Here is a 21636-nt window from a genome sequence, read left to right on the forward strand (position 1 = left end):
TAGCGGTTTCCCTCTGCTAACCACCTCCCAGCTCTAGCTCAATAGTTAACAGCAGGCATGAGGATTTGATCTCTTTATCTAACTCAAAGTAAAACAGTGAAAAGATGTAATTCTTAAAATATTGAGTGATTCCTTTTAACAGATATTGAATTGTATTTTACCAAACTCTGCAGGACTATTCTGGAGGTGTAGCGTTAGTGGAGCCAAACAAAATGAGAAAAGGACTGGCAAGCAGCTCTCATCGTTTGAAGCCTCTCTGTGTTCATACACAAAGACTTGTATCCCTTTGTTTATGTCATCTTTTTCTGTTCTCGTCCTCCACCCACTCGCGGCGATGAGAGGAGTGGACTCTACACTGAACCAATGAAGGACATGCTCTATGAGTGCTCCTCATCGCATCCCACCCTTCTCTTCCTCCTCTGCACTTTAAATCAGGCAATCTCTCCCTCTCTTTATCTTCTTTCATGAAAGCTTGTGTCTCTTGCTTGTGATGTGCTGATGAAACGTCCTGCTTCAGTCAAGCGGGTCAAGCTCATCTCTTTTGAATACCACAATCTGCTTATTCCACTCACGCAGTGCACCTCTTTCACCTGTGATATGGATGGGACCTTTTCTAAATAGCCAGCAGAAGAAAAAAAATCGTTGGACATCTTAAATAATCAGGTGGGATAAACCAAAGCATAAAAAAGATGGGGTTTTTTTAACAATTAACTTGCATCCATGACATTTATGACCTCTCAATCAAAAGCTCTGTTTGTTCTGAGTGCTGAATTGTAAATAAATGAAAGCTCGTGAATGCAAACATTCAGAAGGTAAAGTCAAGACAACTGTGTTTCCATAAGAGAAATAAGTTGAATGAGTTGAAGAGAATCCAGCAGCTGCTGATTGGAAGAGTCTTGAGGACTATTAGACATAATTAAAGACCGATTTACAGCTCGAATGAAAGACATTAAGTAACTGATGACTGTTGAGTCAAGGATGAAGAGCTTCTACTTCAGCCTTTGAGATAAACATTTAGCTCGTTCTGGTCTGTAATGCCTGTCTTTCTTCTGGTAAAGTGTACTCTGACAGTATTGATTCCAACTTTGTTTGACCTTATGAGTCGTGCTATTTTCCCTCAAACAACAACTCTACAGCAGCCGCTTAAATACACCAGCACCACCTTCTGACAGTCCCTACGCAGAAATGATCGATTATACTTAGAGCTGGGCGATAGAACGATAACGATATGTATCGCGATATAACTTTTACTCGATAGAGAAATTAAGCTATCGCGATAGACCTCGCCGCTCTTGTCCTCTTAAAAAAAAAAAAAGAAAAAAGAAAAAAAAGGTCAGCCAAATTAAGTAGCGCAGAGCCGAACCAATCACAGCTGCAGCGTCACGTCGCGTGACTTGTTACGTACAGCACAAGTGCCAAGCCGTGTGTTTGTTTGGGAAGCAGCCAGCGGGTAATGGAGCCAGCGCGTAATGGAGGAAATGAGTGTGCCGACTAGAAAAATCAACCGAGCGTGACCGAAGAGAAAACAGATGATGGTTCCATTGCCGGAGAGATTGTCGAACGGAAGAGCCATAGAAGTTCCGTAGTGTGAAGGTATTTCGGCTATTTCAAGTCTGACAAAAACCAGAGTAGCTGCACTGTAAATTGTGCCGAAAACAAGTCTGGAAATACAATAAACTGGTGCATGCGTCACACTGTGCGCCACGTTATTGTTTCGGTGAAATGAATTTCTACAATACTGTTACTGTTAATTCTACTCTCTGCAGTGTTTAAATGCTTACATATACACACAGTTACTGTCCGTCCACACATACGACTCGGTTCTGCTTCTATGCCCCAGCTTTGTTTACTTTTTCCCACCGAGGCTTCTAGACTTCTGATTGGCCAACATTTCTGCACGGTTAGGAATCTAGCTCCACCTGCTGCTTTGGCATGTTCATAGCAGCGTTTTCCTTCATTTCTGCCTTTATGTGTGGACGGGATTATTTTTTAAAACGAAAACGGAAAATCTCCGTTTTCAAAAATACCCGTGTACGTGTGGACGTAGCCTCAGTCTCTGACTGGAAGCGCTAATTCGTCATTCGGCTTTTGTCAGACTAAAGTAACTGTTAAAACTGTTTGAAAAGCTAAGCTATACAACAAGGAGAGATTGAGAATTTCCTTTTAGTTCTCAGTTTATTTGATATTGACAAAAGTTAGTCAGTTTTGTCTGTTCTTCTGTAAAACAAACTAAGATTTATTTTTAGAATTAATATTTTGTTTCTAAGTGGAATTGACAATTTAGTCTGTTTCGTTTGTCCTATTTTGAAACTTAAACGCTTTAGCGGCTGCCTTTTGTGTAGTTTGCAATATTTGCCTTTATTTATCTGAAAAAGTCTCATGTTCCTTAAGTACATCTACCCTGTTGAACTTATTATGGGAAATAAATATTTAAATAAAAACAAGCTGCTGATTATTTCACATTTTACTTGTGAGCAACGGCACATTTAAATCTTACAAATATAGTTATTTGGCTTATATCGTGATAGATATCGTTATCGCCTGAAATGAAAAAAACATATCGTGATATGAAAAAATATCATATCGCCCAGCTCTAATTATACTGCAAATTATTTTTGAGGTGAGCACTGCCAACACTCTCCATATACAACGCCTTAACATATACCTTTTTCCTACATGAACATAGTGTCAGTTCTTAAATCGCAATTTAAAAACTGACTAACAGCATTTTGACCAACAGTATTTTCAACCTTTTGACACCTCTACCTTGAAATGCAAACTCCTGTTTTGTCTTCATTGCAAAGATTCAACAAGGTGCTGGAAACATTGCTCAGCGATTTTGTTCCATATTGACGTGATAGCATCACGCCGTTGCAGATAAAGATTTATCGGCTGCGCATCCAGGGTGAGAATCTCCAATTGCGTCACATCCATCACATCTATTGGATTGAGATCTGGTGAGTGTGGAGGCCGTTTGAGTACAATGAACTCATTTATTCAGTGTTTAGTTGGTACCACAGGGCCCAAATTGTGCTAAATATGCCCCACACCATTCTCCACCACCACCAGCAGCCTGAATCATTGATAGAAGGGAAGATACTTGAATACTTTTGTTGTATTTGAGTTACTGTTGCTTTCCTGTCAGCTTGAAGCAGTCTGGCTATTCTCCCCTGACCTTTGGCATCAACAAGGCATTTTGTCCCAGAGAACTGCTGCTTACTGGATTTTTCTCGTTCCCTCTTTTGGACTGTTTTCCGTAAACCTGAGGGGTGATTTTGTGGGAAAATCCCAGTAGCTCGGCAGTTCATGAACTGCTCAGATCAAAAACAACCATGTCACTTTCAAACTCACTTAAATCACTTTTTGTCTCTATTCTGATGCTCTGTTTGGACTGCAGCAGGTGGCTTAGAGCATGCCTAAGCACACCAAGTTGTTGCCATGATTGGCTGATTAGATTTTTTCATTAATGAGCACCTAACAAAGTAGCCAGTCAGTGTATATCAGGTTAAAGAAGAATCTTAGACCTTTCCAAACAAACAAATTAATAAAATGTTCGTAATTTATATCAATGAGATAACTCTGGTCTACAGCTAGTTGCCTGTCCATCTGCACATTTTGTCTGTGGTCAAATATACGTGTAAACTTGAAGTTAAAGAAAATGGTTTGAAAAAAAGGATCTAAAATATGTTAGTTGTTCCCATCCCGTGTAAACACAAACTTGTTTGCCTTTTATGTGTGTGCTCTCTCAATAGATAAAGAAATGAAATGTCATAAATGTGAATCTGTTAGACAGTCTTTTAGCAGATGAGACTAACAGCGACGCTTTGGTTTTATTCTTGGAAAACTGGCACTCGTGTGTCATTGCTTGATGACCCACACACTCTTAATGAGGGCCATTATCAAAGGATGTAGTTTGCTGATTTCAGGCAGCTTTGGCCAAATGAAATGAAATGATGAGAATGAAATCACTGGGTAAAGTGATTAAAAGACAGCTCCCGAGTCATTAGTTACAGCTTTCAGTAATTATATATTATGATTTTATTGCTGAGCCAAATTTCCAACACAGTTCTTACCTTAGCCGTGGCCCTGGCCTGATACTCTGGACAGCCATTCACTGTAATTGTTTCGTGCATATACTGGTACACCTGAAAGAAATGAAGACAGAGATGCACGTGGTTGAAATCTGAATCCACCAACTTGCACATGAGCTCAAACTCTTCTTTTCATAGTCAAATAATGGTTTCCTTCCACAGAAGGCTGTGCACACTTGCATGTGTACAATAGCAAACTCTCAGGAAGCACATGGCATAGACTGATCCCTAATCTATGAGCAGTAATATTGCTCCTAGTATTTCAAAGTAACCCTCAAGTGATAGGGCCTCGCTCAAGCCTTTGTATCTAATAACATCTTGTAACAGAAAATCCTATTACGATCCGGCACGATGACTTTCTGCAAACACGCTGGTGTTATCAGCAGCTAGACAGATAAGGGAGAGAGAATTTTGCGTTCATGCAGACAGAGAAGAATTTCTGTTACTGTAGAAAAAGTCAGATGTTCTTTTTTCGTTAATGTATATTAAAGGGGAGACTCTGGACTCTACCAGAGTAGGTCTGCATGATTCACGATTCAAAATAACCCCAAGTTCATCCATCCTTTTAGCTCCCAATCCCCTCTCTTTAAGCAAGTTTTCTTCCTGTCCCTTATTAACAGAGAGTCTGAACAACAAATGGGTGGGAATTCTGTGCACCTGGCCAGACCGGTTTTCCTGAGATGACCATATTAGGAATATCCCCTCTCACTGACCTAAAAGGTAGATCAGAACTGTCTGAAACAGAGGCTCTGTCTGAAAACTGTCTAAAGCCTGAGCTTTGGGGTTACAGGGATTACTTACTCTGTCTCCTTTAAACTTTCATGTTGACAAACGAGGCAAATTGTGGTGTTACAGACAGCATAAAAAGTCAACAGAACAAGAAGTAACAGATTCTGCCGGGACTGAGCCGGTGCTAAAACACGGGTTAGTGAGCATGTCCATCTGGGTAAAAAAAAAGTTTTCTATTTGCTGAAGCAGACAGAATAAGTGCAGACAGCTGACCTTTCCTGTTTAGATGTGGCTTTTAAGAAAACCTTACAAGCAGACTTGTTCGGAGACTATAAAAGAGGAGACCATGGCCAATGTTGACTCGTGGGTAACATGCGGTAACTGAAGATATACTAGAGGAGTACCAATTCACACACTAAAACAAACAGCCTGATCTAATTTGTGTATGTTTTGCAGCTATAGAGTAGTCAGAAATCTGACCCAGTGCTACTGTCACATAATAAGAAATATAATCCAAGGATATGTTACATGTAAACTAATTCAGCTGTGTATGCTCATATTAACGATGGGCATAGTTTCTAATGATGATGAGATCGGGATATGTTGAAGTAAAGCTCAGACTTCAGTCTGCTCTAAATCCTTGATTTTAGGGAGTTTTTCTTCTCTCGGATCTAAGCAGCGCACCATTGTGCTGCCCCTGCTAGAGTCTACGAATAAAAATATGGACCTCAAAATAAAGGTCATAAAATAATGACTGAAATCTTTTTGGCTGATGACAAACAGTCCCATTTTTCTGCCTGCAATGTTGCTCACTGCCTCCTACTTTTTTCTTTACATTAAAGAGAACGTCTGAACCAGACATACCCATTACCTGCACAGAGAGAAATCAGGAGTTTAACATCAGTCAAGTTTGTGTGCATTGTTTGTAAGATATTTTTCAGAAAGCAGCAACTTGCCAGTGCACTTTCCAAACATTGCCTTGAGGTGTGACTGCCACCCCGTAACACAAGGCCTGCTTTTGCAAATGACTCGATTAAATACCGTAATGGCAGCATTGATTTCAGTGGAAAGATTCTCTAACTATCATCTAGCTGTTTTAATCTCACATTTATGGCATCTGCAATTAACTCAACGAATAAGTGACTGCGTTTTAATGGAACTGACGAATGTTTCTCAGCAGAAAAACAACAGCTTCTCAATGCAAAGCAGACTTGGAATGAATGTGTATGCTATGTTGGATATTATGGCTCAGAAATAAAATAATGATTCCACTTCCTGGATGACGTCACATCTCTCATTGCAGCAGAGCAGCTTGTTGGAGGCGAATGTGGCAGGCAGCTCTGACGTATCCCTGCAAAAACATTACAAGGGCCTTGCTTTTCTGTATCGTCAAAAGGGTGTATACTCATAGGATGCAAACCTTCAGATATTTGTATGTAGAGATCTCAAGAGCATGGAAAAAAATATCCCTGAGCTCCTGTCGGCTTGTTTGCTCATGAATCTCAAAGACCAAATGACTAGCTTTTGAGGGTGCACTTCAGAGCGCAACATGTTTTTGTAGATTCATGGTGCCGCTGATGCATTTTGATAAGAGGAGCCTGCAGTCGTCCCCCCCCCCACACACACACACACCACTCCCAAATGACACCTTTTCCTGAGGACTTCTTCCACCTTTGCACTTTTTGAGGCTTAGCACAGCTTTATAAATGCCACAAAAGGTTTTTCTTGCCTCTATCTTACTACACAGTAGCTTCATTTCTCTCTTTTATCCCTTTGTTAGAAAAACACTACAGCAAGTCCTAATTACAGCTATTTATTCAGTCCATAACAGTCTCTAATGCTTTCTCTTAGCACCTATAAGACAAGAAGTCTGTAGGAAAAATGGCCTTTATCTGTCTGTGAAAGTAAAGCATTTTGGTCCTTAAAACATGGTCTCTGTTATGTAAATGTTTAGTAATGGCCCTATTCAAACACGACGTTACAGATAGCACTGCAATGCGTATGAAATACTTGGCATATTCTGAGAAGGCGGCACAGCAGTGAGCCGAAAAATAATGATACCCAGAAAATAAAAAACTCTCAGGTTTCTCTCAGTATATATCGCTGATGCATCAAAATGGCCAAGGTGAGCATAAGGGTGGCCAACATCTCACTTTTGGATCCCCTGATCCTCAACAATGGATAAAAAACAAACAAACAGTGAACTATTTCACAGATAAAGTCTCAGAAGGGTTGACTAAAATAATGCACTTAAAAAGTATTTTTAAAGTGCTTATTGTAAATTCATGAGTGTAATATAGTTTAATTGTTATGTGTAATTAAATGTGAAGAAACAGCTTCCATGAATATATGATCCATTTATCTGTGTATTGTGTTGACAAGATATGAAGATTGAAGATGAAGTAGGGTTGTGCTGCGCTTTCATGTAATACCAGTTTATACCACAAGAGAACGCAGTAAAGTATTTACCCTTGTAATTCATTAAGCACTATTTCTGCTTAGAATTGTAGCCTGACAAAAGGCAAAGCCTCTTAAGAAAACGAGGTAAATGTCAGCACACACAAAGAAGAATAAAATCACAGAAAACAATCAAAAACAGAAGGCAAGAGTGGAAAAACGCACGCCACGCCCTCTGGTAATCCTGCCCCCTGGTGGTGTGGTGAAAGCTTTAGTTAAATTACTCAGGGCAGTGTTTCCCAACCTTTTGGAGCCACGGCACATATTTCACACTAGAAAAATCACACGGCACACCATCAAACAAAAATGTCACAAAAAGCGTACTGATAATTTTTCCCCAGTCTGTATTTTTTCTAAGACCCAGGTCAGATTGACTACTTTTTCTTTTCAAATATTTATCCATTGCTATTACGGGCTTCGTTGTCTCACTCACAGCATGACTATGATGTAATTTCTTCTGCGTCTTCTACTGTTTTACTGGCGGTTGGCAACCCATTTAATTAGAGCAGGTAGTTGTACCGCCCTCTAGGGGAGGATAATGTAATTGTTCTGCCCGTTACTCACGCCGGTCGCTTAGGGTATTAATCAGGTGGAGCCAGATAATCTTCCACGCCACACCTATGTGGGCCGGCAGAGTGGATGGGAAACACTGACTCAGAGGACAATTGCAAAATACTAGTTTGGAAAAATGTCAAAATCAACTTAACACGGACCAGTGCTCAAAGATACGCAGACGTAGATGCCAAGAACTGGTTTGAAACACACATCCAAGTAATGAGGAGCAGCAACTGGATTCAACTTTTCTTTTGGCCAATATAAGGGTAATGTCCACTTTTCTTTGGAAAAACCTAAGAGTTTGTTTTAGTTAAATACGTCACTTTGCTCACCCACTAGTCATTTACAGGCAAAACACCTATAATATCTATCGACAGTATAAAAGATAGACACCAAGGTGCCATTTTGAAGCCTCGAAAAGTGTTTTTCCTCTTTTCTGACTCCTACGTAACTAAAATTTACAAAATGGACTTAATGTTTTATCCAATATGACTCGAAATCATGTCCATCTTTCACTGTTACTTCTACTGCTTAATGTTCATAGCAATACCACATACGGTGTGCCAAAGTAACTGCAACTCTGGGAACTTCAGATACAACACTTCTGGTGTGAGGAAAGAGAAGAAGAGTGCTGAATTATTTAGCCTGTGCTGTAATTTGGGAAAATAAGTGGATGGATATCAGCTGAAGATTTAAATTAAATAAGGACGACCATTTGCATAATTTCTTTTTTGGAACAGTGGAACATTGAGTGTCCACTCTGACTGAACAGATAATTTAAAAAAAGCCTTCTGAACTGGCTGATGGTTCGATTATTTCCTAGTTCCTCCCTTGCTGTTTCACGAGTTGAGCAGCAGAGCTCATGCAGGGCATCTTGACCCTAAATGTTTTATTTTCTTATAAACAATGACTAATATATCCATACCACAAGCAGCAAGGCGTTGCAGTGGTTAGCCCAATTGTTACATGGTCAATATCTTTCCATGAGGAGTCTGCATGCCCTCCCTGTGTCTGTGTGGATTTCCTCCAGGTACTCAGACTTCTTCCTCCAGTCTAAAGACAAGCTTGTTGACTTTGAACTATATAAGCCCATTCCCAAGTTCACTGATTTTTCTATAAAAAAATATTAATATATAATATGTCCTGGCTTATTTATTCGTCATATTTAAATAACAGTGCTCTGAAGATCCACAGTTGATATCTCCCTTCATATTTAACCTGATTGGTTGCAGTGCCCTGCAGAGAGCCAAAAATGGGACTAACAGCTTTGTGCTTTTGAATGTCAGCCTCCTCTTGTGGTGGGTGCACTTTGCTCTAAAAAGGCCAGCTTTCCTGCAGGCATCTTGTCAATTCCCCTTTCCTTTAACCAAATGTCTTCACTGTCCTTCCAACAACATCAATACAGCCACTCCATCCTCCCCTACATGGCTCCATTCTGCTTAGTTTGCCACACATTCCTGGTTTTAATGGTGAAGTGGACACAAACACATTCTTTCTAAAAGAATACCAGCATCACAAAGCCCATCTCGGAAGGGATGCCTACAGGGAATATTGATGCAGTGCTTCTTAGGAACACGGCTTCTTGTTTTGTCTAGTGAGAGATGGAGAGGGTGGACGGGGGGTGGGGAAAAAGGAGGTCTTAGTCTGGTTAATGTAGTTTTGTTAAGGATGAAAACCATTATAGTTAGCGTCTCAGTGGTGCAAACCATGACACCGAGGGAAAATATAGAGCTCGAACAGACTGACTTAATGTACCTTTCATCCTTTAACTTAATGTGATGTGGGAGTCGGAGGCATTGTGACGGAATCAACACAAATCCCAGTCAATTATGCTGACTGAAAATCTCTGCTGAAGTGGAAAATCAACTGCAATTTCAAAGCTGATGAAAAACGTGGCCGCTCTGAGCCTGCTTATTGCACTTCCTGTATTGGTCACGTGGCTCCGTCTAACCCAATATCCCGCACATCACTCCCTTCCATCATTTCCAGCTGGTTAGCTCTTCCAGTCATCTCATCTTGTGTCCTTCCTTTCCCATTTGCAAGGCTGATTGACCCGGACAACTCATTCAGGGTGTTGCAGTGAAACTAATGCTGCGACACAAGACTCTCCCCCACACCATCGATGAACGTGGCGAGGGGAAGACAACCAGCTCATCAAACTCTGTCTCGTTGTCATTTATCTCTAACACTGCTGAACTGGCTCTTTTCCCTGCCGTCCATTCTTCATATTGACAGTTACCTTGTCATCCACTAACAAGGCTGATTCATGTTTTGCAAATTCTCTTGACGCAGACATATAGTAGGAAGTCAGGTTTATACTCCATAGACAAGATTAGTGTCCCCTCCCCTGTCTCTGAAATGAACCAACTCAAATATGTGTGTAAGAAAAGGAATCATATCATAGATTACAGGATAAAGTTTGTACTGGAAAGAAAGGTCATCTGTGATAATGAAATCCCACAAGGTGAGCGTGATCAAAATGTACAAGGCGAGGGTTGAGCTATTTTAACCTGCGTTTTATGGTGAGTGAAAATGAATTAGAATATGATTACAGAGAGGAATTTTTAAACAGCTCCAAAGTGAAAAACTGATCTAGTTAAAAACCAATTCTGAGTATATTTTCCTTTGGATTAAAAAGCAGTGGGTTTTTCTTAGAATTACAAAGATATTTTTTCCCTTTTAAGCAGCAGTGAGTTGAAATTACTGCCATTTCAGCGTAAAAAGCTACTTCCCGAGATTTCACAATCACTTTAGATAGGTATTCCATGACAATGAGCATTTGTTGTCTGCATTATGGTATCATTTTGTGGCTGAAAGTACTGATTTATTTCTTCCTCTGTAATATTCAGACATCTGAGATATTAGAGATAAAAATCAAGAAGCAAAGAAAGACAAGAAATAGACAAATAAATTAAAGCAGTGGGGATTTTGTATTTTTTTTTTCAGGTTTGCTTTTAATGTTTCAGTTAATGGTAATCAGTGTTGGTCAAGTTACTTGAAAAAAGTAATCAGTAACTAATTACTGATTACTTTCCCCAAAAGGTAATCCCGTTACTTTACTGATTACTTATTTTCAAAAGTAATTAATTACTTAGTGACTTTTTAAAAACACGATTTACAACCTGAATAGGTAACAAAGCGATAGATCTTTCACCCCAATTCTACTTTTTCTACATAATCCATCATAGAAAATGTAATCAAATGGACAAGTCTCTTTTTAAAACTTGTTTTATTAGTTTTAATCTTTTAACTTTATGCATCAAGCAAAAATTTAATTATATGCAACATTCTCTGACTTGAAGAAATTAGTTTAACATTTAAACCTTTTTTCTACACATTCCAGCACATAAAATAAAATATTTTTTGTGTTTACACTCACTCTTTCAAATAGATGCAAGTAAAACACAGCAGGAAATAAATAAAGTCAAAGACTCAGCGGTCCTGTTGCTCTATTTTCACCTGTAAAGCAGGAGTGGGGTAGGCGGAGGTTTGCCCTGGTGCAGGTGTGCTGCAGCGGTCAGTGGAAGAATCTGCGAGTTTCTCAGTGAATTTCCAATTACGTGGTTCGGTGCTTGCTGGGAAGTTTATGGGTTTTTTTCCACTGTAAAAAGAAGTTTTCTTCCCATGTGAGCAACGGACGCTAATGTTTTTGTCACTTTTTATGGAATCAAACTGACACTGACAGAGGCGAGGCTGCCGGACACTGGCGCCACCAGGCCCTCTGACCACCACCAGTAGGCAACGGTTGAAGTGTCTTGCCCAAGGACACAGGAGTTAAGTGTCATGATAGTAGCAGGGCCTGTTACAGAGGGTTACAGGGCCTACATTCTTCCTTTATGTACAAGCTACCGGTTCAAATAATTGTAAAAAAAACATTTTTCAATACCTATTGACAGACTGAAATAAAGGCAGGCTGTGTGTGAGAAGAAGACATCACCAGACAGAAAAAATGAACCCTGTGGCTGTAGCTGCTTTCTCTTGTCACAAACAAACATATCAAAAAAAGCGTTAGTATTTCAGACCATTAAATCCAGCCTAACTGCTACTTTCCCACTGAGATTCCCTTTCACTCAGAGATTGTCTCTGCTAACTGCTCCTGATGCAAACAGAGCATCAGAGGACACAGCTGTTGAGAGCTGTGATATTCCACTACATGACCTCATTTAATGCGCCGCATAATAATGGTAATAATCTACAGTATGCAACAACCACCACTTATAAATGGTCCTCCAGCTGGCTCAGCACTACAGAGAGATGCTGTTGTAGTGCGTCGGTTTTCCAAATGTGTCATTGACTATAAGCCACAGTCGTCCTCGCTGCAGCCCACTAATCCCACAGCATCTCTGATGGTTTCCCTGGTGACTGTGTTTAGCCAGCTCTTTGTGGGTGAAGTGCTTCGCATCTTTGGCTCTTGGCAAACAGCAACTACTGCTGCTGCCGTGCTCTTTTTTTTATGAGGTTTTTGAGGATCACTGTCATTGCACTCCAGTGACTGGCACTGGGATCAGTCAGCTGGTTGCCAGACGGGCAGTTGGTGCCAGGACGTGCCAGGCTTCCCCAAGCTGGCCAGAGCAGAGCAGAACAGAAGACTATTCCCCATCCCTTCTGTTGCATGTTTTCATGGGTTTTACGTAACATTTGATCAGAATTAATTTCTGATCATTGGTGTCATTGCTGGTGTTGGCGAACTTTCTACTTTTCTATTTGTCTAGACAAAAGCTGAAAAATTAATGATCTCCAGCATTCACTGATTAAACTGCGACTATAAAGGGCGTTCAAATTGGATGTCTTGTCAAATATCACATTTTATCATCCTCTACAGACTCTGCATGACACTCCTTTTTGATGTGTTTCCTTGATCTAAAAGGGACCTTTCGTGCTTTACCTTATTTTCTGTCACACATATATGCATATAGTGCAGTACAAAAGTCTTCAGCCTCCCCTAATTTCTTTATATTTTGTTATATAAAATGGGAAAAGTGGCAGTGATTTATCAAAACATGTGCAAACATAGATGGATATGCGGTATGTAAGGCAAATACAAAGTTTGTACAAGTCTAACGAGCCAATATTCAGTATGACTCCCTTTAGTCTTCAACACAACCTGAACTGTCTTAGCCAGGTGTTCTTGTCATATCTTGAATTCATCTTCAGGAACAGCTCCTCTGGGTTCTTGAAGGACATTCTTTGGAAGTCTTTTCTACATGATCCCACACTACAAAAATGTTCAGTCCAGGCTCTGGGGAAGCCAGGCAATGACTGATAGTTTCCCATTGTGTGTTTTTCTATCCAGGTATGTTTTTATTGCGTTGGCAGTGTGTTTGGGATCATAATTCCATCAGTTTTTCCAAGATCCCCAACACCACTGACTGAAATACAGCCCCACAACATGACTGAGCCTCCACCATGTTGCACTCACTGCTGACTCTGTCCTGATCTCCTCTGTCTATAATGACATCAATCCGAATCAGACATTTCAAAAAACGCGTTCACACTGATTTTTTCAGTCCAGTTCTTTGGCATACCTCAGCCTTTTCTCCCCGTTTCTCTTCTTTCCTGGTAGCCGCTGAGACCATTTCTGACAGTAGAAGGACAAATTGAAGGGCTAGATGCATCTTTCAGGCCATGCATCAGGCACGACTTTCAGATACTGTTCATCTGCTGTAGATAAAAACTTTAAAAGTGCTTCAGAAAGCCTGAACAACTATAGCTCCAGGGCGTTTTAAAAAATAGAACAAAGCCAGCGTTCTTGTAAGCTAAATATAAAGAACTGGTAGGTGTCTCACAGTGTTTGCACAGTACATTCTATCAACACGTGTAGACACTTAGCCATCAGAGTGCTGTAACCACTTTGATCTAGACAGTTTTTTCTACTCTTAGATCAGTATGATGTCAGTAAGGCTAAATATCATGGTCATCTCATGCACACAGCTCTGGATGTTAGCACAGAAGCCCCACCCAAGTGATCCTGAAACATTCAGCTTACGAAGCACAGCCATTCAGAAGAAAGCTGCTTTACCTACAGGTGGTTACAGAAAGTGGATGGGACAACTGTAAGAGTCTGAAAATATGAGGCATCTTTGACAAAAGTTATGTTATATTTAAAAAAATTGATTAAATAAATTATGTATGTTATAATACATCGGACCAGCTTTTTTTTTTTTTTTTTTTTTTTTTTAAATCAATCACAGTACCCTAATGGCAGTTAATGCATGAAATGGCATTTAATTATGCTCTGTTAAAGTAAAAGAAATGGTGAGATCCTGTTAAATACAGAAGTGTCATACTCATGGTTTTCTTCATCTTTTAAACAAATGACAAAATATTTTATGCAATTATTTATCTTCAGATTTTAAGACCTTCTTTATTATTTTGTTTACCCCATATATACTTCTAAGTAACAAGTACAAGCTGAGAAAGTAAGTTTTATAAAGTGCGAATTACAGCAGCTGGCTTACAATTCCCCATATCACTGATTTTCCAAAACATATTATGGTTATTTTTTGCCCTGCAGCAGTAAAATCTTATTGCATGTCTACTTAATTTACAACACAATTCTCTTCAGAAAATACAGCGGCGCTCTTCCCAACATACTGATGAAGTCCGCTAATTGTCTTTCATTCCAGAACAAATTACATGTTCACTTTGTTCACAATTAACTTGCAGCACAGAGGCCATTCTGTCATCTGCTTCCCTGCTCTTCAAACTGCTGTTTACTTAACAAATCCATGTCACTGGGTAGTGCTAAAGTATATCACAACAGACAGAACACTAAACACACAAGATCTGTTGTTATCAGCCTGTGCAGCCGCGCCACGTAGAGCGAACGCTCTTGTTTGCTTCTTACCCCCGCCGTCTTGATGAATGATCTCAAGATGACGGATCAGTGGGTGGTTGTTTTGCGTGCATGAGAATGAAAGCATTTTAACAAGAGGAGAAAAACAAGAACTTCAGTTTCACGATTCACATTTTACTTCATCCCCGTAAAATACGATTGAAACCAATCCCTAACAGGGATTCGCTTAATTAAAATTCAGTTTAACGAGCTTATCAAACCTTAGACTTAATGAAATGCTCATGATGTTTTCTGGCCCTGTGAACATTTAAATGTGTGTGTGTGTGTGTGTGTGTGTGTGTGTGTGTGTGGGGGGGGGGGGGTTATGCAGTCAAAAACCCACTGTGCCTCTGACTTCTGCTGTTCAGCTCTAGCTGTAATAAGGCAGCGCGATAAGCTCTGACATTTTCATTATGCTGCAGTCATTTGTTGATTGATGCAGCTCAGCAATGCCTTAAAGTTACACTCTCTGATTTTCTTGTTGTTGCTCCAGGCTTACTGTGGGCTTTGGGTTTGAGTTTCAAGGCACTTACAGTGACCTGACAGCACAGTTTGGTACCACTGCATTATATAAAACTATCAGGTAATGTTACTTCTCACCTTCGGCCAAGATATGAAATATGTTGAGCGAAAAGCTGTTTAGAGATTTGGATGTCAAGTCAGGTGTCAAATTCATTTGAAAAACACAAGGTGACTATCTGCTGTTTTTATTTCCTTGGGTCTGATGGAGCTTACAGGACTCAGAATCAGTACTCTTGCTACTATCAAGCCTTTCAAGCACCACAGATAATAATACGCTTAAAGTTATAAGTAACCACATCAAGATAATCTTCAAAGTAAGCCAACAAATCGCAGTGGCATTTCTTTTAAATGAACTACTTAGGGCCCAAGTGACAGAATTTCTAAGACCACTCCTCCTACCGAAATTTAGTGATTTCAAAATCCGATATTTCAGTATTTTCCAATATCGATATCTTTTTCTTTCAAATGCAAAATACATAAACATTGTTGGCAACAGCTGGAAGAAAAACTCCATAACCTTTTGTTTTGTAAAGTTATTTGTTTACTCTTATACTCTCTGCCTGACTTTGCTCACATTAGCTGGCCGTGCTTTACCAAAACGGAAGTTGCAGTGCCCTCAGGTGGGCAAACTATGCAATGTCAACAGTAGAAACATATGAATGGTGTCTCTTCTTTACTTTTTAAATTTTCATTTAAACTTTCATTATCATCAATCATCAATAAATACCAATAGTGGTCCTGTCTGACTGTCTGTTACACAGCAGAAAATGTCAGCAAATATATACCAGATGTTTGATACTGATTGATATTAAATAAACTGGCAAGTGTGCCTGCGTTTAACGCAAATTTTGAAAAAGAGAAATAGATGGTGTTGTATGCAAGTTTTTGCATTCTTGAAAAAAAATGACAGTTTTACTGAAGACGTCCTCTAAGCTTTCATTTTGAGCCAAATTAAACCAGGAATTCGACATCCTTTATACCCCTAACCCATAGAAAAATTACTCAGTACGTAAACATGAATTGTTGAATTATTAGGCTGAATGTCAGTCTTTGTAATAGTATTGAGAATATTTTTTTTTAAAGGTAGCTCTTTTTAAAACGTTATCCAAGAAACCAACATCCACAGACACATGATGGATGGTGGGGTATAACCAGACAACCTATTTTTAATATATTTATTTATCCCCTTTATGTATATCTAAAAGTGAATTACATTCCTGTCTCATTGTGGTTTAGATGTTGAGATTATTCGTATGGGTCTCTGCACTGCTGGTATTCCTAACAATGCCCATGTGCCCTTTCAAGAAAAGCTACATAATGCTTGTCTTTGGTGCTTCAAGCTCTTATGGGTCATTAGCCCTGTGGAATAAGAAATGGAGTTAGATGGATAAAGCCATTGCAAAAGTCACGCCTGAGTTCAGCTTATTGTTCCCACATTTTATCTTTTTGTATTGTTTTGTTTTAAATTACAAAAACATATTATGCACAAATTCTACTAAAGGTCCAGTACAGAAGACAGATGGGAAAGGTCATGACAAAGGAGCCCCACACAAGAAAAACAATCTAAATTCTTGTTGGTGTTCACAGAGCAGCAGTGACTCACCTCTCTGATGGCTGTGCAGAACTCACTCTGAAGGACTTTCTTCAGAGATTGGAGCTTGTGACCGGGAACATCGCCTGACTCCTGCAGCTTCTCCAGCAGCTCAATAGCCCTGGCAACATCTGGGAAGCGAGAGAGAGAGAATGGGTGTGAGTAAATATGTATATGTGTGTGGGTACTCATGCCAAGGGGACAGAGGAAGAGGAAAAAAAGAAGCCCCGTTCAATTACATTAACAGGACTGCTGTGACAAAGGCGCTAGAGCAAATCAATGGGCAGGATAATGGAAATAGACTCAGTCAAGACCAGCAGTTGCAAGGACGATAGAACAGCAATCCCATCCATGGATCGTTTGCATTGGCTTATCTCTGAGCATGAGAATAAAGGAGCGGGGTGACAAGTCAAGGACTCATTTGTTCAAAGGTAACACTTCCTGGAAAGAGTAGGCATTACAAAGCGTTTACACTAAACCGTAAGCCTTAAGGTAGAGGCCGTGACTCTGGGGTCTTCTGAGCTCTTTTCTCTTAATTAGCTTCTGCTGAACAAGTTCCACAGCCTGGATGATTAATTTTTTACCCTCTGAAACTGGCAGGCCAAATAGACTCACAAAGGTAGAAAGGGTGATTTGGTACTCAATCACTGGACTTAGATTGTTGTGTCAATATCATGTTTTATTCATGCCTAAGACCTGTGACCACACAAGAGGGGGTGACGGCAATAACATTTCAGTTCATACAATTCAAGTTCCCCCTCTGCTCTAGTTTCAACCCAAAGGGGACACAGGCTATTTTTTGCAAGTACCCCATAATAAGGCATTTAAGTAACGATTATATTCATTGTCTACTAATTACTGATTATTTAATTCATTCTTTAAGCCAATCAGGTCACATCTTTAAACTAGTAGTACTCTTAACTCCCCAAAATATGTTAAAACTTCAGAAGGATAAAACAATAAAAAGTATTCATAATTTCAGTATAGCACGTAATGAATACATGTTTTATTACATTTAGCTTCTGAACACCACAAAAGTTTGTTTTGTAAATACTATCAAATATTTTTTTCAGACGCATTTAATTATTTATCACGTAGAGCCGAATTAAAATGCAACCGTATTGCTCAATATCACAAATGTGACGCAAACAGCATCCTCCAACATTAGACAGGAAATTCAGACAAGAAAAAAAAAAATCCCTAAAATGCAAAAAACAGAAAATTAAACTGCAGGAAAACTCAGGAAGACAAAGGAAGCGGGATCCCTCTCCTCAGCTAGACAGACTTGGAGTAGATGTTGTGTACACTGTGTTTAGTAGGTCTCTCAGTGTTGGTAAGGCCTCAAGGGCTATAAATGATCCAGCGGCCTCTGAGATTAGTCTCTTTTAATCTGCGACTGAGTGGCGTCTTTTTTATCTGTTCTCGAGGACACATCAGAAAGTTGCCAAAGCCTTATCTGAATAGATGAGCATAGATTGAGCTGAAATATGCCCCGTTACAGAATAAACTTCAAAACTGGGTCACATTATTTCTTGTCAGCAAGTGTGATTAGCTTTGTTTTCGTCAATATCACACTGCTCAAAAGTGTTTCTGTGTAAAAGATTTGAGCCTCGCAACATGTTTCTGCCGCTTGATTTATCAGTGGGTTACAATTATATATCAACGACTGATGTTATTCATTTAAAACAACGTACCAGCGGCAACAGACGTTTAGCTGAGTTGCAGGTTTAGGGTCATGATATATCAACAAGCAAACACTGCATATTTAATGACGTTATATGGCAGGGCCACACTTCCATCGAGCACACAGACGCATAAATATACTCTCTAGGTTTTTTGCTGTATCCACATATGCTTGTTCAGAGAGAAAACTGGGAAAACAGGGACACAGAAGTCTGTAATGCAATCAAACATAACAAATTGTGCTGATTTTTGTTGATTAATCAAGAATTTAGATCAGTGATTCACAAACATGGATACAAGTAACAGAGACAGACAGAGAGAAAAAAAAAGGGTAAGTAATGTAAATAGAAAACATAAGTACGCCTTTACTGCTTCCATAGCAATTAAAAAGTTAAGCAGCAACCAGCTGCTGCTAACTAAATGCGTTTGAATAATTCAGTATCAGCAAGTGTGAGCACCTCTATAAAAGCAGAGGTTTTGGCAGTTTGCTGGTCAAGAGCACTCAGGTGTGTGATAACCCAATGCCACAATCTTTCCAGGAATGGTGAACCAAGCAAAATCACCCCAAGGTCAGACCATGTAATGCTTAGAGAGGCTGCAAAATAAAATAAAATAAAATCCCGAAGGCTATACTGCAGACTCTACAGGCCTCAGTCAGCAAGTTAAATGTTAAAGTTCATGACAGTAGAACGGTTGCTGGGAGAAAGTCTATTCTCTCTAAAAGGAACATGGCAGGACAGGTTAGGTTTACACAGTTGCATCTGAACAATGCACAGCACGTCTAGAACAATGTCCTTTGGACAGATGTTTGCCCATAATGCACTGTGGCACAGCCACCTCATATCCACTGTCAAGCGCTGTGCTGGAGGACTGATTGTTTGGGCTTGTTTTGCAGCCACAGGATGTTGCCACCTTGCAGTCATTGAGTCGACCACAAACTCCTCTATACACCAAAGTGTTCTACAGTCAAATGTGAAGCCATCTGCCTGACAGGCAAAGTTTTAACTGGGTCATGCAACAGGACAATGATCCCAAGCACAGCAGCAAATCTACAACAGAATGTCTGAAAAAGAAAAGAATCAAGGTGCAGCAACAGCCCAGTCAAAGTCCAGACTTCAGCCTGAATGAAATGACGTGACAGGCCCTTAATCGAGCTGTGCATAGACCTGTGAACGTCAATGAACTGAAGCAATGCTGTAAAGAAGAGTGGGACCAAAATTCCTCCACAATGATATGAGAGACTGAGAAAATCCAATTCAATTCAGTTTTATTTATACGGCTCTAAATCACAAAAACAGTTACCTCGAGACCCTTTATTTTGTGAGGTAAAGGCCATACAATATACAGTGTAGAGAGAAACCCCAACAATGAGACAGCAAGCGAGCGCTTGGCAACAGTAGGAAGGAAAAACTCTAGGAATCACAAGTAAGCCGTCTGTGAGCAGTCTGAGAGTGAAGTGCTCTATTATAATTTAGCAAAATGCAAAAAGTCAGAAATTCTAAGTATAAATGAACCATAAATAACCCACTGAGCAGTGATATGTAGTAAAGTAAATAATATATACTTAGACTATTCTATACTTAATAGGCTGTGTCCCCTTCATTTTAAGGCTCAACTATGTATTATAGCTCCATGCAGGTTTCTTTGGTATAAAAAACCACTTAAAAAAAAAAAAAACCATAGCCATTTACACACATCCACTATTGCCCTAAGCTTAATATTGAGTTGAATGCCAGAAGACAAATGCATGATGCTTTGCACACTGAACCATCTTCATTTTGTTGGCTTCCCAATCATCCTGCTTTCTGCTTCCTGCAAGCTCTAGTCAGATCCCCTGTCTAAAACCACACAGAGTATCAACATGTGACAAAGTAACTGGGTAATACATAAAAAACCAAGGAAAAGTTTTTTTTCTCCCTTTATAATTTCTATTATTTACAACGGATACACAGAATACACTGTGTATCCATCCACTGTACACATGGATTCACGTTTTTGTAATTTGACACGTTTATTTCTTACAATTTCAGAGTCCTGGTGACAAATTTCTGACATTTACCGCAGCAGCATTTCTCTACCATATTGAAAAAAACTGAGACATACATTCGAAATTGCACCCCTTTTTCTAATATTAAGATATCTCAAGGATTAAATGTATAATTAAACTCCTTTATACTGACAGAAAGGGGAGTTTCACTGGTCCGGCCCACTTAAGATTAAAGTGGGCTGTATGTGGCCTATGATGTAAAATGAGTTTAACATCCCTGACCTAAATGTCCTGACATTTTCCTGAGCTCACATGTGAAAACAGTTTCCGTCTTCAACCTAAAATTTCATGATTCATATAAAGGGGGCTTGGTTTTTGCTTCCAAAGGAGACTCAGATCCCTACAAGTTTAACTTGTACTTAACAGATTCTCCTTATGTCCCCACTATATGAGTAATACCAGCACACACACACACACACACTGGTATTGAATTCTGGGAATATTGAGCAATTCAGCAAAGCAGATGACAGACTGAAAGGCTTTTGCTGCATGCAAGCCAGCGGGAGGTAAGAAAAGAAGCAGTACTGAGCTCTGACCCCTGCGAATACTATATAAGGTAATGTGAAATGTACAGTTTCTATTTCTTTAAAAGGTCATTTGGGGGCATTGTGCTGTTATTAGACGGACAGGAAATATGGGGAAAGAGAACAGGGGAGAGACATGGTAAGAATCCAGCTGGCTGTAAATCAAATCGGGGACTCATTCCTCAAAGCACTTCCGCCCATGTGGTATGAGCTATAGCCAATTGGCTGTCAGGGCTACCCCCTCTGCCTGTTTCTATTTCAAGCACTCTGTAATAAAGCACTGAGAATTTTATTGATTTTCTTGAAATTGCAGGGGTCAGTTCCCATCACGAGAACAAGGCATGCAAGCGACAGTCCAGTCATTTAATACGGGCTTATTTAGAGCAAACAGTGGTGTGAATTTTCAGGGAAGTGCTAATTAGCCATTAATCTAATAACCAAGAGTTTCATTTAAAGACAGCAGCTGCATTTTTGCTATTTTTCCTGGTGTGTTTTGTCTGTCGAACATTAAAGATTCTATCACTCCCAGTCCAAGCACCGTTAGCCTTCAGCATGTTCCCGCCTGTTCCAATCACCTCAGCTCTGCACTTACCTTCACACCT

At 39.7% G+C, this 21636-nt stretch overlaps 1 protein-coding gene across 2 annotated transcripts in view; it reads right to left on the reverse strand.

Annotated features, from left to right (window-relative positions):
* lin7a (lin-7 homolog A (C. elegans)) overlaps window positions 1–21636 on the reverse strand; it is a 49748-nt gene that overhangs the window by 15691 nt on the left and 12421 nt on the right. For both annotated transcript variants that reach the window (XM_076875619.1, XM_004548426.4), the window contains exons 2-3: window positions 16793–16911; window positions 4074–4145 (exon numbers count right to left, since the gene is read on the reverse strand). In XM_076875619.1, the coding sequence (XP_076731734.1) occupies window positions 4074–4145; window positions 16793–16911 (191 nt within the window). The remainder of the gene's footprint in view (window positions 1–4073; window positions 4146–16792; window positions 16912–21636) is intronic.

Source organism: Maylandia zebra, linkage group LG17, assembly GCF_041146795.1.
Source record: "Maylandia zebra isolate NMK-2024a linkage group LG17, Mzebra_GT3a, whole genome shotgun sequence".
Classification (NCBI taxonomy): domain Eukaryota; kingdom Metazoa; phylum Chordata; class Actinopteri; order Cichliformes; family Cichlidae; genus Maylandia; species Maylandia zebra.